The sequence below is a fragment of the Crinia signifera genome, chromosome 1, assembly GCF_055691185.1.
Source record: "Crinia signifera chromosome 1, ASM5569118v1, whole genome shotgun sequence".
In the NCBI taxonomy this organism is placed as follows: Eukaryota; Metazoa; Chordata; class Amphibia; order Anura; family Myobatrachidae; genus Crinia; species Crinia signifera.
In genome coordinates, this window is record NC_139217.1 from 291,783,381 (window position 1) to 291,799,325 (window position 15,945).

A 15,945-nucleotide genomic window follows, 5' to 3' on the forward strand; every position below is an offset into this window, starting at 1 on the left:
GTCATACCCTCATTAGCATGCATACGCCCCGCGTTTGCATGGAAACGCCCATGAAACGCGGGGCGTATGCATAGGGAAATGAGGGTATGAAGCCCCTCACGCCCCTATACGCCCCCTTTGCGGCGGACGAACTACGTCTGCGGCGAATTGGGCTGCACATGCGCAGATTGACCTCTGCGCATGTGCAGACTGAAAACATCGGCGGTACGGCCGCACGCGGGCCGTACCGCACGATGCAGAATAAGGGCCAAAGTGTCCACTTTACTTTTGGGTTTGGACCCAACTGAACTTCTGCTGCACATGTGCAAGAAGTAATTACTTGAGTGGTAAGAATATTGCAAACATGTAGCCAATAGACTGGAATAGATTAAATCCATGGAAAAATGCCATTTGGAATTTGTAAATGTGCTAATGTACATAAACTGATAGATTTAGCCATCTGGCTTGCCTATAGGAAATCCTAAGTATTACCTTGGCCATTTTGTGATAGTACTTCAACATGGGTCACATAATTAATCTGCAGTCATAGGCATATAATGGCTAAAATACACAAAATGTCACTGTATTTAAACACACACAACACACATTAATAGGATAGTAGGATTCAGCGTATTGCAAATGACACAGTCCTGTACCTCACCAGTGTCTTTGTCCCAGTCACTTCCTATTCACAGTCATTTTACTACATAATCCATGCTTCCAAATCACACTCTTCACTCCTCTACCCATGTGCAAATGAACGCAATGGCGCCATCTGCGCCGGGACGTAGCGGCCAGGAGGCATACTACAGTACAGAAACTAAAGGCGGGTTTACATCGTAGTGCAGAATATTCCACCTGAACACATTTTAGAAATCTAGGCATACAATATATGGATAACACAACATGACGCAAGCACTGTTAAACTCTGTTTGGGTGAGAGAGTGCATACAGCAGGCTAAACTCCTATGGTAGAGAAACCGACATCCCATCTAATCATAGCATCTTTAGAGACTGTCCTGTCGAACATATATTCTGTTAACTGCTCATTTTCTTCTTTCTTTAATTGCATTGATTTTTTCAATGACAAAGATTTAAGGCCCCTGTAAAGGAGCTCGCTATAATAAATATGCTTTATTTCTGTATTCAGTCTTCACTGAATTCTTGTGCTGATAAAACATACATATTCTTCTGCACAAGGCTGAGCAGTAATCAGATTGTTATGTAATGCATGCAGGGCCTAATTCAGGGTAGCACACAAGTCGGACACAATTACACTTCTTAAGCAACATGTAACTGGGGGTAGATGTATGAAGAAGTGTCTGGTACTTTATCACTGCCCAATTAGCTCCTGACTGGTGCGTTACAGGCTGGGTTTAAAAAGGGACAGTTAGGAGCTGATTGGCCAGTGATAAAGTACCAGGCACTTTATCACTTCTCATTTATTACTGCTTCATACATCTACCCCTAAGGGCCTAATTGAGGATGCATCGCTGATCTAAGAAAGTGTAATCCAGTCAATAAACGAATGACTGCCCATGCACAGCATTCGCATTGTGCATGTGTGCACACAATGTGCGATTTATTTAGCAAAATAATGCAATTACATTTTGATTGACAGGAAGCCAGCATTTAGGGGAGGTAACATGGCATTTTGTGGGTGTGTTTGTCCAAAGGCAGGCATGCCAAGGTGGTTTTCGGGTGGGTTTTTGAAGTCAGCGATTACCACTACAAGCCTGTTGGTTTAACAGAAATGTGGATGCCTTTGAGTGGTCAGATGGAAGTACTCTTTAAAGTCCGGTTTTGGCAAATAGTTCTGTGAATGCATCACGCCTTACGATGCGAACGCAGTTTCTGCAATGGGCATTTTTTCTTTCTTTCTGGGCAGCAACTATTTAATCACAGCAAGTGCTTTTTCTCCACTCCGTGATTCAAGCTAAATTAGGGCCTTATTGCGTATTTTCAATCATATGTCAGTTTGCATGCATCTATGCTTCCATGTGCTTGGTTTCAAAATCAACATGTCCTCAACACGCTTTACCTAACCTTAGCCTACATGTCAGCACCCCACTGCCTCCCAGTTACAGCTTTTCAGCCACACTGCCATGATAGGCCAACCCAGCCAGGACATACTCTGTTGGAGTCTACACAGCCTGCAGCATGTTGGTTACCTGGTGGGACTTGTTTCACACTTTCCAAAGCAAAGTCACTCCATCACAATAACATACCCTAATATAGTTACTCCAGAATTGTTCCAGTTGCAGTCTGAAACACGCCCGTAAAATAGGCGTCATGCCTGCGTATGAATTGTCACACTCATGTGCTGCTGACAATCACTTTGCAAGTAAGTAGTCTCTGCAACTGCTGTTGCAAGACCTCATTGGCACATGCACCCAGAGGTGGATTTGGACCTCATGGGATCCTAGGCAAGATAATGGTTTGGGGCTCTCCTCCCTAAAACGATCCATAGCCCTATATTTTTTTGCTGCTAATTGCAGGCGGCATCGCTAGAATACCTTGGCAAGTGTCTATTGATAAATGCTCAGGTGCGTAAACCTTAGCATTGCGTACAACTCTGAATCAGGCTTTGAGTTTTGGAATTAGGCTTAATACCCGTGTCACGTTTAAAGTAATCTGACTGCCCAAAGAACATCAAAGGAACTTTAGGAAGGGGGAATAGGTCAGCGTGATGTAATGACGCCATGCACTAGTCACGCAATACTCCTCTGGGAAAGTTCTGGATAACCACGATACCTTTGTTGGGCCCCTTGGGACCTGCTGGGGCATAGGTTACCTTGTGGAAAATCCTTCTCTGCATATACTGTGAGACTTCAAATTGGTGTTGTGTACATTGCTGAATCAAGCCTTATAAAGGCAAAATAGAAAAGGTAAATTATGTAGAGCTTCCCGAGAGCCTTTGCAGAGTAATCCAGTTGGGGCACCCAAAAAAAAAATACATAGGTGGCACCATTAATAAAGAGAACAGGCAGGCGGAGGAGGATCTTAGACATTCAACTCATGAACTATGATGTGGTCACTTCCCTACATAGTTTTTATTCCTCAATTTTATAATTAACCTTTAAATTTGCCGCATCCCTGAAGGAGTTAAATAGGCTCTAGGAATTTTGCAGATTTCCTTTCTCTTAAATTTAAATGTACTGCATTTTCCCTAATTAGATAGAAATCTGCCAAATCTTTAAAGCCTAAAGGTACTTTAACTTCATTGCATTTACAGATCAATTGTAATTGACTTTTAAAGCTATTAGCATGATCATGCTACCTGCTTATGGATGATATATACAAAGTTAGTTACAGAAACAACCCCCAGGAGATATTTTATCAAATAGTTTGAAAAAAAAAAAAAATAGAATAGATGAATAGGTACTTTTAGCTTTTATATGGTCTTTCAGTTGTCAACTTTAAGAATGTGTTAATAAATAAAGTAACCTGTATACGCTGCTGGGTTAAGATTACATTTCATTACTAACCTTGGTCTATTCTGCTTTCTGCCTCACTCCCTCTTCCATCACCCTCTCTCTCTCTCTCTCTCTCTCCCTCCCCTATCCTTGTCTCCTTCATAGACAAATTGATTTGAATTTTGAACACTAATAAGCCATCAAGGCAAGAGCTAATCCTCTGAGGCCTATTGAGTTTTACCTAGGCTAATATTTAATTAGTAACTAGAGTATGCTAGGAGACTTGCCTAATATAGATATTAATTTATCCCCCTTGCTTTTTTAATATACTGGGTGTTGTAAATGAAACTGCTTAACCTTCTTAAAATAAAAGATTTCCCTTGCACCCAGTTATGTAATTAAATGCATTACCTTTTTTATTTTCTAAAATTAATATGGGGGTCCTTTAGGATTTAATTCTATTATAATGTTCCTGTGTTTTATTATACAATTCTGAAATACAGTACAAGTAAGGTCAGCCACCTACTGGTATTGTGTTAGTGCTTAGTAACGCTTGTAAAAACATAAGTGAGATGCACATCTTATGTAGGTATATTTACTGCCAGTAGTTGGACCTCACTGCAAACTTTCCTATTTTAAACACTTGTGTATAGATAGAACAGTAGTGTGCAACTTAACATCTTAAGATGATTAGTTGTGCACCTATTCCCCTATTAGCTCTACAGTATTATCACCGCAATCCCAATGGTTTGACTGTTGGGACCAAGGTGACCATAGTTGAGACTATTAAATTTTAAGGTAGCCTGTTCAAATAATTGACTAAAGTATATGTGATATACCAAAGAAAATAAGCTCCATTACTGTTATTGTGTTTGACGACATCATCTTTTTGGTTCCCAATGTGCTTTTGTTTATTTTTAAAATTCTAATAATTTCTTGTAAATCTCTTGTGATACATTTTTAGACTATGCATGTCTTTAGGGAATGGTCACCTTTAGCCTTGTGATGCTTACAATTCAACTCACTCATCTCTTTGGTTGAAACATCACATTTCTAAAAGAAAAACATCATCTTAAATGGTCAGAGAATAACTTAGAAAAAAATAGACATTTAATTAATTTAATATTAGATTAACTCATTCAGTGCTCATATCACTTATTGTCTAATGTAGGCTCAGGCTACTAATAGCAATCGAGCTGGTTGTGCACTACAGTTTTCAGCATCCATGAAAGGGTGTCGGATTACTTGCCGACGGTCTGATACCTATAGTGTAAAGATGATAAACTAGCATATAAATTTCTTGAAGTCAAAAAGGTTATTGATATAATTAACATTTAAAATGAAATGACTATAAGAAGATTTTGAGCAATTTAAAGTCTAGCACAGGTTTTCCCTCTCTTGGTGTTTAAGGCTCCCTACCTCACAGGTTGTAAGGCTATCCATGCCTATGTACAGATAATTTAATTAAACTGATTGAGGTTCTGTTTAAGTCATCTGTCCTTAAGCATGGATATAAGGATAACCTGAATGGTTAGGGTGCCTTGAGGTCCATATGTGAGAACTACTGGTCTAAAGTATGGCTGGAAATGAGCTAATGAGCTGCAAAGTTATGCACAAATATGTATAGTAATTATTTTTTTATTTTATTAATTTATTGGAAAAACATACTGTTTAAGGCAGGGGTGGGGAACCTCAGGCCTGGGGGCCATATGCGGCACCCATAGCCGGTCTGAGTGGCCCGCCCGGCGGCTTTGCTGGGAGTCAAGAACAGGGGAATTCTCGCTAGAGGTGGGTAGTTCTCGCGAGATTCCTCTTAATCAACAGCAGCTGGAGATTGTCCGTCCTATTCAGCGGCAGCCGCCGGAGCGTGGGACGGCTGCAGCAGGACAATTTGTAAGAGAAATTTTTATATATGGCCCCCGAAGGAAGTTTTCCCCATACAAACGGCCCTTGGCACAAAAAAGGTTCCCCAACCCTGCTTTAAGGGTACAGTAAAGATCATTATAATGTGAACCAATAAACCTGCAGAACATTGCAGTACAATTTCCTGTACAGTATACTTTCCCTTCAATTCAAAGACTTCCTGTTGTATTACATTAAAACTATAACCAATCATCTCTTTCTCCCAGTTCCCTGACTCTGATCAGTCCATGTTCAAACTCTGGTAACTCCCCCCACATTTATGTTTCTGTTATGAGAGCACAACATTAATGCATTCCCTTTCTGTGCATTGTGTTACTTTCTATGTATAGCATGCTGAATTCTCCCCTCAAATCCACTATAGAGGCTAACTAAAAATGAGCAAAGGCTGTATACAGAAGAGGGGAAAAAAGTTGCTTTTGCCCTAAAGCTTTTGGTCAACCCTAATTGGCAAGTTATTATATGAAACTTTTTATATGCATTGGTTATAATATTGAATAATCCATTGACCGAAGATACCTGGCCAGTACATATTAATTAAACATTTACTCTCACTACTTTAAGCAGATGTCTCATTCTATGTTCCGGATACATGTTGCACATCTCGTGTCAGTTATAGCTAAATGCAGTATCAATGAGCTGAAGAAATAAAGTAAGCATCATCACTACTACTCCAAGGCTCACACTGCAGAGACAAGGTCAGAAAGTCTGTTCTCAGTTCTTCAGGGCCTATCTGCACCTGCAATGCAGAGCAGTGGAACACTCTGCCAAAATGGAAATCATCATATACATTGTAAACGTTGAGAACATTTTGGCCTGAAGATGAACTCATGAGTCATTGAGGAAAATCAAATTATTACCAACAATAGCACCATTTCATATGCTATAGCATCATTTATTATTGGAGACATATGGAAGTTCTTTGAAATTATTCATTTCTTTTGTCATTGTAATTTTCCCCTTCCACTTTTAGAGTACTTTATATGTTTTTTTTCCAAGTTAAATATATACAATAAGGCACATATGTCCTAGGAGTTAGATGGCAGTGTCTTTATAAAGAAATTCAGTGGAAATTGAATATTTTGCTATGAATGCATGCATGTGAATAGAACGACACTTGATAAAGGGGAAATGTATACAAGGCTTAGTAAGGTACAGACATACAGTTGCATCTTTAACAAGCCAGATGTCTACTCAACTCTTCCCAGCTTTGTGCATTGCTGGTCCTCTTCTTTGCTTTATGCCCCAGTGGATCCAGCTTTTATTCTCTTTTTTGTACCCTGTAGCAGTTTACCTGTGACCCTGGAGCCATGTGTGATGCTCAATTGGTTATACAGTAGAAATGTAATTTATAATTTGCCTGAAACAGCCAGCCACATACTGTAAACTTCTCCACATCACAAGCCCATCTTTTCCCAATGCAGGCATGCCACGCTAAGAACCAGGCACCTGATGAGGAAGGTTATGCTATATATCTTTCTGTCTATGTGTTTCTTCTGTAGGAAATAGTTTCATGACTCCTGTGGACTTCAATAAAACTCTATAGTTATTCAACTAATTGTAGGTAATTTGAAGAGCATTTTCTGTATAGTCTGGTCTCCTGGGGGTCTTTAAGCAATAGCTATTACAGTGTTTTAAGGTAAATGGCATTTGTAAGGGCATGTAGTGTTTTGCAAGCAGTATAGGAAGTCTGAGGGGTATTTTGGGGTGAGTGGGGTGTGAACAATATAATGGGTGTTTGCAGCCTATATTGCAACTTTTGTAATGGGATGTAGTGTCTCTTTCTTTGGGTATAGTCATGACCATAGTAGCCAACTTTTTAAATGCCCCGAAAAGGAAATGTAGGGGGTTAGAACTGGGCCGTTCTAATCTTTAAAGCTCCTCTCCTCATCCCCATGTCCCATCAGACCATTCGCATTAGAGCAAATATAGCTGAAATAACTTTAAGGATGCTTCACATTAAAGAGTATTTCAGCTTCAGCCCCCCCCCCCCCCCCCTATCAATGCTTTGATGGGGCTCCCGCAGTAGTAATCCACTTTTTGCTATTTTGCAATCTACCTTTGGTGTTGCTCAGCTCTCTCAATATCAGGAGAGATGACCAAGTGTCTTTAATTCAAAGCTTTACAACTACATTATCAGATCTCTCCTGCTACTGAGAGGATCTAACAAGGCAGTAACCTGGATCCTCCTAGGGTCCTGTTATATGTGAGTCTTAGTTTACTTCTTTATAGCGAATGTCCCAAGGAAAGGACACCAATAAACAACCTGTAATGTGAAGTTACACAGCATGATTGACATGCATTGGAGTGCTTACTACTGGCACCGTGTCACCCCCATTTTGTAGTCATGCCGGGCCCAGGGTCTGTACTGGTTGTCAGAATATTGGTCTGCTGCTGTGTCCTCAGATGCAGCACTCGGATCTCAGATGTATGCAGAAGGTGTCTATCTCCTACATATTTCCCTTTTGCTCTATTTGCTTTCTATTTGTATGAAATTGCACAACCGCTTCTGTGTGGCTGTGCAATTTCCTACAAGTTGAAATCAGGCCCACTAAGCAACATATTGACCAATTTTGTCAACCATGATGGATCACAATGACCATGGTATAATGTGTATCCCAATCCACTGATGAACTAGCCAGTAGCATCGGTTGGGACAATGCCACGAATGATGCTGTGTAGTTTACATTACGCACGTAACAATATATTGCATTCTCATACAGCAGATACTGTAGTGTGTGCGTAATTGTGATATATCATTAAATCGCATCACTGGGTCGCCACATAACCTAGATTTAGTCAGCAATCACTATGTTGTGATGTCAACATAGTGAAATTGTCAACAGAACGTAAAAATGTTCACATTATGGTTAGGCATAAGTTTTAGGATTACATTTATGTGAAATATACATTGCTGACAATCCGCACTTAATCGGTGTCAACATAATACTGGTATATTCTCTGTTGACAGTACTTTTCCATGTCGACATTTTCATGTCAACACTATAAATGTCGACATGGTGAAAGTTGATATAATATACTAAACCCAAATTATGTAGTAGAATACATTTTTGAAGTATAAACTTTCTTTTAGAAGTTTAGATGATTAGAAAAATATTAAAGAATCTAAAGATAAAGTAAATCCTTTTTTATGGACTGAAACATACAGGTTAACGTTACTGAATGATTTCTTAGATGTACAGCAGCCTTCATCTCATTGCTTTCATTTTCAGCTGTTAATTGGTTGATGGAAACTTTTTTACCTGATTGTCCTTGCAAAATGTACATGTCTCTGAAAGGGGAGAATTAAGCAAGTGTATCTGGCTCTACAGTATATCTAAATGTTTTTTTTCTTCCGTGTTGCCAGTTAATTACTCATGGTTGAAATTACATCATTCAACGACTGTTACAGGATCAGGTCCATATGCCTTGTCATATGGACGAATAACTATTTTAATTGTGTCTTTAGATAGCACAATTCAACCTCGTTATCTTTTGTACCCTCTCTCCAGTACATATGACAGTGTGTGTGTCATTTATTGTATACTGTTTCAAATAAACAGACTCTGTTCTATTGGAAATAAAAGTTATGAAATCCTGCTTTACCTTCCATGATTAATATAATTCTACCTTTACACTAGTTTACCTCTTCCGGTTAACAAAAAAAAAAAAATATTCTTTAAATGTAATCGTTTTAATCCCACAGAAACTTGTAGTTTTTACCATTGTGAAATCTGTTATATGGCATTTGGTACTGTGATCTCTAGATCTGGAATCTCATGTCTAAATCTGGTAAGCCCCTAATGACAGCCTAAAATATAAAACAAACATCCCAAATCTGGACTCTGTGACACAGCCAAGCCCTCTGACTGCAGTGCCAGTTTATGCTATTACATGTAAATGCACCCTTTTTTTTTTAGCTGTTCTGGGATTTGTGTGCTGGAATCCTTTTTAGAACTGTAGCCTCAGTAACCATTAGAAAAGTGAGCATATGGTTCTCAGCTTGCAGGAAGCCAAGCAGGTGTCTGCAGTGAGCAGGTGTTGCTGTGGATGTTTGAACTTGCCCCCAGATCACTAGTTGTCTGCCACAACGTCCCCCTAACAGGTGGCTAGAGGCACTTGGCTGACCATGTGATATTCATCAAGGGAGTTACCAGGGATGGCTGGAGGCAGGGGAAGAGGACCTTTTCTTTATTGCTTTGATGAGGAAATTGCCCAAACTCATGTCTCATTAGTGTTTCCGAAGGTCCTTTTGGAAGAGAACAACAGTTTAATTAAGAGCTCCAGTAAAACACGTTCTCGCACACTTTTTCCCCCTGCAGCGCTGCAGCACATCAGAGTCCATCAGAGTTGCCCCAGGCTGAGTCAAACAGATATGCATCTGGTCCTCCATTTGTGCAAGCTGTCAGTGCATACAGAGAGCCTCACACCAGCTTTCTTTAGACTCCTCTCCAGATACGGTTCCTTGCCGAGGGATCATTTTTGACGACTTTGTTATTTACATAAGCCTGATCACTTTGATGTGGTGCTGGGAAATTGATGACCCACCAGATCCCAAGGATGTGCCTCACACCGTCGAAGTCTTGTGACTTTGCCATGCAATGTTCCAAAGGATTCATTAGCTCCTTATGTGGCACAATTAAATATTACCTGCTCATGATAAACTTATTGTTTTCCCCAAGATAGTCATAAAACATACTGTAGCTACAGTATAAATGACAACAATTTGTAATGAGTACAGAGAAAGATCACGACATAGTTAAATATGTCATTACTAAGTAGAGTTGGCAGATTAGAATACCATTTGTATAGTATCTTTCCCAAGCTGTATGTTGCAATTTGCATTGCCAAGCCTGGCACCAGGGATGTATTATGCCCCAACAATTTGTAACGTACTGGTTTGTTATTTAGTTAAGCATTAGCAATAGTGGGTGCTTATGTTATACTGGCTTTCCAATAATGCTATGATTTTAACCCTGCGTATACATAGGTATTTTTTGGACTTTTGTTATTGTATTTATAGTCGTTCTAGTATTTATATTCCTTTAGGAACTTCCACCTTGTCAAGTATTATAATGTTGCATATGTTAAGATGGTTCACAATAGTATATGGAAATGTCTTATAATATTATTACTTTTCAAGGAGCAATGTCTGTTTACATTTATGTTAAGTGTATTGCTATTATGCTAATATAGTTTGACAGTTTTGTGTTCTGTTTAGTTGGCCTTCAAATGAACAAAGGTATGAAAGCCAAAGGGATATGCTGTAACTATTCATCACTTTATTATATCCCTTTCATATTGCAATGCCAGGTCGGACCCGGAATCTCAATCCTGGGTGCGGCTCTTTCTTATTAATCCAGGGTCACCCATTATACAGAAGGTCGACCCAGGTTTAACCTTTCTTATAACCTGGGTAAAATTGCTGGGTTGGTGGACCCAGGTTATAAGCTTTGGTGCTTTCACACTACACCACTGCATCCCTGGTCAACGTGTCACCAACCTGGCAATTACCTGGGTCCAAGGTGCAGTGTGTAAGGGGTATTAATAAAATGAAACATAAGTTGCAACAGTTGAAGCTTGAACATGAAAATTGTAGATTTGTTTCTTCAGGACAAAAACTACATGTACAATGAAGCTCCCTAATTTATTCAGGCCATGCATAATGACAGAAATACATATAATGTGGGAATTGTCTTCTGTTTACAAAATAGCTACTCAGCTTCTTTATGGGTAACCCAAAGATTTATTTGACTCAATACTTTATTACCACTCTGACCTCTTTCCTGCTCCTTGGTGCCACTCACAAGTGTTTGTACTGGCTTTCCTGCAGTAGTTATTAATGAAGCATAGAAAATGGCAGCGTGTAAGGAAATCACAGCCATAATGATGAACCTGTTTGTTATTCAGTGGTAACAACTGTTCAACCACAGCATTCAAAAATGCCTCATTGGAATCTTAAGCTCTAGTGTGACTATATGAAGTCAATATAACAGCTATTTTCAAATGATTAGGGGGTGACCAATCAGAGTGTTTGAAGCAGCTGACCATTTCTTACAGCACAGTTTCATTTGAAGAAAGTCATTAAGCCCCAATCATTTTTTGTGACATCACATACAGAGTACACAGGCCAGCCAACCAGAAGCAAGCAGTGGAAAATGGAGGATGTCGAGGCTTCTGACTGTTGTTGGCTTAAGATCAAAATGCAAGGTGAGAGTTGGGAGGATACTATTTCCTTTAAAGTCTGTTGAGGGTTCATGAAAAATAAAATCTAAGAACATGCAAAAAAAAAATGTTTTTTGTTTGTTTATGTTGTCAGGAAGATGTGCAAAATAGGAACCTATGATATGGGACTATGTATGTACCTGTGTTCTTACATTGATAAATACTCAAAAAATATATATAAATATTTTAAGGCGCATACCCATATATTGCTAAATGCATTTTTAATGTCGTAAAATACAACTAAGCAGGTTCGACAAGAGAAAAACTATTGCTACTGGTGTTACCGTGTCTTTTGATAAATTGCTTTCAGGATTCATTGGATCATTCTCCAGAATGCAACTTAATCCTTTTTTTTTGTGTTAGCATGTGCAAAGGAATTGTGAGGCAATAGATTGAGCTGTAAATGCTAGTAAAAGTGTATATTAAACACATTTACATTTAATATGTGTTTGAAGTAGTGTTAAAAATGCAGATATAATATTAATGGGTATGAGACTTCAATTGAGTATTTGTTAAGGCAAATTTAAAGCATTTAATAAAATATAAATAATTGGTTTTGATACCAGTAATTATTTATGTGAAATGGACGAATGATTAAGTAATTAAATCATCAATGTAGCTTTGTCAAGCAATGAAAACATTCATAAATTACACATTAATTATTCAACTTTCAAACCCCTTTCCGATATGTAACATACTCATATATATACATATGTGTACTTACTAATTAAAATATTTTAACATTAATTTAAATTTACATGTAGTACACATTTCAGCAATTAACATACTGTAAAAGCACTTTTTTCGTGAGCTGTAATTTTCGCGAACATAAAAATGTTGGTGATTTTGCGAGCTGAAAATTTAGCAAATTTGATATGAACAGAACAGAAAGTTAAAAAATCCAGAAACTACCTAAATAGAACTACTTTTTCAAAAATATTTAGCCAGGCTTAAATTTTCACAATTATGTCGGGCTTGCGAAATTTGCGAAAATTAAAGCCTTGCGAAAATAAGTGCTTATACAGTATACTACTGTTCAAAACTAGCATGTAGCGCCACATTACATTGTACAAGAGTTAATTGCTACATCTTTCCCTCCTGATTGGAAATGAAATTCGATCTTTTATATTTTCTGTCTTTTGTGGTTGCCTGTTAACAGCAGAATGGAGCACTTGTATCTCATGAAGGTATTCTGTTACTGACAGTCTTGTGACAACTCAAGAAAGACACAATATAGTATTCAGAAGCAATGTATATAAGCCATTAGTACACTTGTCCATTTATACCAACAATGATAGCTGGATGTTATAACAAAAGTAGATAACATACAAACCAGCAGAAGCTTGACAGCACTTAAAGCAAATATTTGACTAAACTTTCAGTGTTTGCACAATTGCCGATTTAGCGATTCACCTGTACTAAAGAAAGCTCTGTGCTCACACTCACAAAACTAAAAACGTTTCAGCTAGACTTTTTACAGAAACAGCTAACATCGTAGTAATGGAATTATGGGTACAGGTTTTCTTGGAACTTGTCATTTGAAATCGATATTTGAGGTTTTGTTATAGGGCGTACACACGGTTAGATTTTTCATCTATTAAACTATTCAATTTAGCTTATATAAACAAAGTCGAATCTAAATCGAACACATTCTATTTTGATTCGATCCCAATGCGAGGTGCCACTGCATCAAAATCGAATAGAAAAATAGACTGTGCAGGCAAGACTATATAGTACAGATCTGTACTATATAGTTTAAATTGCATGTGTACACCGCACTGTGAGATTCAATCCCGATTTGATCCCGAACGATTCGGTAATGACTAGAAAAGGAATGGCAACGTGTGAACACCCCTTAAGATACATATCTTATACTTTATTTACTAATTATGAAGGCTTTTGTGTTTAATGAAAAAATGTTGTGTTTACAAACTGCAATGCAATTTCAGGTTGATCTGTAACATACTATATGTGCATGGAAAGTATTGCTGTATGAGTATAAAAATGTAATCCAGAATATATTTTTGTTTTATATGATAAGCAACATTTTTCAACTGTCTGTAGTTGTCAATCTTTCAGTCTTTCTTCAACTGTTTATCCATTATCCACTGTCATGGGCGGTGGGCAGCAGTAACTTTCTTCACAGATGCATTGTAAGGCTGTCATAACAATTTCTGGGTGGCATCACTGCCAACAAGTCCCAAGTGGGTGCTTCCTATTGTGTGAATGGATTCCAGGTTGCATTGTCCTGACTTACCTGTTCAAACTGAACACGTGGTCAACTCTGCTCGCTAACCGAGTTGAAATGCTGGGTCTCTCAACCTTATTTCAACCGAGTGTCTTCACAAAGCACAATTTAATCCTGATCGTAGAACAAATTTGTTCTCAAAATGACCAAAAACATTCTGGACAGCAGGTAGGGCAAATGTAACCTGCCGAGAGAGATTATCCATACATACATACATATATATATATATATATATATGTATATATATATATATGTGTGTGTGTTTGTACATACATATAAACACACACACACTTTGGCATGGAGTCTGAATATTATTAATTATAAATAGTACCCTACTAATTACTAGCCCATCAAAATAACAGAACAACATTACAGTAATGTTAGTTGCTGTGCACGTGCAACACTTGGATTGCTCTGTTGGGGCCATCTAGTGCCAGAGTTGGAGCTAAAAAGATGCACAGATAAGCACGCATGTTGTACTGTGATCTGGTGTAGTTATCATTTTCTGAAATACAACTAACATCTTCTGATACGTAATTTATCTCTTTATCAAAACTGCAAGACTGGATAACCTCTTATCAGTGATTATTCTAGTATTTCAATGCTGCTGTATATAAGGATATGCCTGCAAACACTAAAGAAGTTATCCCACAGTTGGTGTAACAGGCACTTTGCACTTCAGCATTATTTAAATAAAAGAAGAGTTTTGTATAGCATAAAGGAACACCTGAATTTTGGCTCTCAAACATATAAGCAATTTTCCATTTTATACAATGATCACTTCGGCCACTAGGAGAGTCTCTGGATAATTATTTATGCTGGCTGAACAAGTAAAGTTTAACCTCCCCACATATGTTTAATTATGAAAACCAGTAGAGCAGGGGTGTTTAACATGTGCGGTGCACACAGGCCCCGGGGTCCGTGGGGGCCCGCACCACACACACTGCGCCCATATATTAGATTTACTCCTCCAGAGTCCCGCGGCGGCATCTCTGCACCGGAGACAGAAATCACTTGAAAAATGGCCGCTGTCACCACTTCCTAGTGATTTTCGCATGCGCACTGGATATGGCCCCTGGAAATGGGTCCTCTCCTCTCTTAAAATGCCCCTGCATGTGGCCATCCAGCTGTTGTGGAACTAAATATCCTAGGCTGCATTGTTGCACAGTAGCTGGAGGAACGCATGGTAAATACCCCAGTTGTAGAGTAACAAAGTCATGTAAGAAATAATAAATGCTCACTTCCTTAATAGAAAATATAATAACACCGGGACAAAGGTTACATTTTAGAAATAAAGTATATTTTCTTTAAAACCTCCCCTTCAAACTTCATTAAGTATTAGACAGTTGCATTTGCTATGCACTCTTCGTTGTGTGTTTAAAATACATGAGATGACAGTATTGAAAATGTGACACTAATAAATTTGCATTGTAGCAATATCATGGCTTCAGTAATGCTGAAGCAGCACATCTAGCTCTTTATAACCACAGCCATTTCTCCAGTCTCCTGCAGGAAATGTCACAGTGTTTGTCCTTCATTCCCTTCTTCTGCTATCTTTGTTCTTAAGCAATATAAAGAAAGACTAAAGACATTGCATTTAAGCAGGACAGCAACTAGGGTGACACATATCCTAGTTTCAGCATTGATTTAAAATTACTAGGGTAAGGACCGAAATGGAATTTAGCTAATTGTGCATTTAAAGGGAGTTCCAAGTGATATCCCAGACTTTCCTGAGCAACACACCAGCTGATGAAAACTGACTATTTGGATGGGCACTTTGCAGAATGCAAAACCTGATGAGAATTCAAACAGTGCTAAGGACAAAGAGCTCATTATGTTGGAAGTTTCTACTGCTCCAATCCTTGGCTGAGGGCTTTGTATATTTAAGGGCCTTGTAACAACACTGATTGTGTCTCTATGTCATTATGCATATGTTCGGCTTGAGCTGTACTGTTGTACTTTTATTTTATCAGCTTTTTCTCTATAAGCTGTCTGTCACTTGTGGGCTCTGCCATAATAATAATTTGAACTTAATGTTGCTCAGTTCGACTATGCTTATAGATATTTAATATATACATGTGTTTAAATCAAGCCAATGGGCCCATTGCTTCCTAGGTATTAAAAATGAATCCCATTGTAAGATTCATGTTTCTAAGC

General features: G+C 38.4%; 1 protein-coding gene across 8 annotated transcripts in view; it reads left to right on the forward strand.

Annotated features, from left to right (window-relative positions):
• NFIB (nuclear factor I B) overlaps positions 1-15,945 on the forward strand; it is a 370,296-nt gene that overhangs the window by 295,184 nt on the left and 59,167 nt on the right. For 6 of the 8 annotated variants that reach the window (XM_083185921.1, XM_083185919.1, XM_083185927.1 and 3 more), the window contains one exon: positions 11,436-11,525. The exons of the other annotated variants lie outside the window; for them this stretch is intronic. In XM_083185921.1, coding sequence (XP_083042047.1) covers positions 11,436-11,525 — 90 coding nt within the window. The remainder of the gene's footprint in view (positions 1-11,435; positions 11,526-15,945) is intronic. 8 annotated transcript variants of the gene reach the window in all.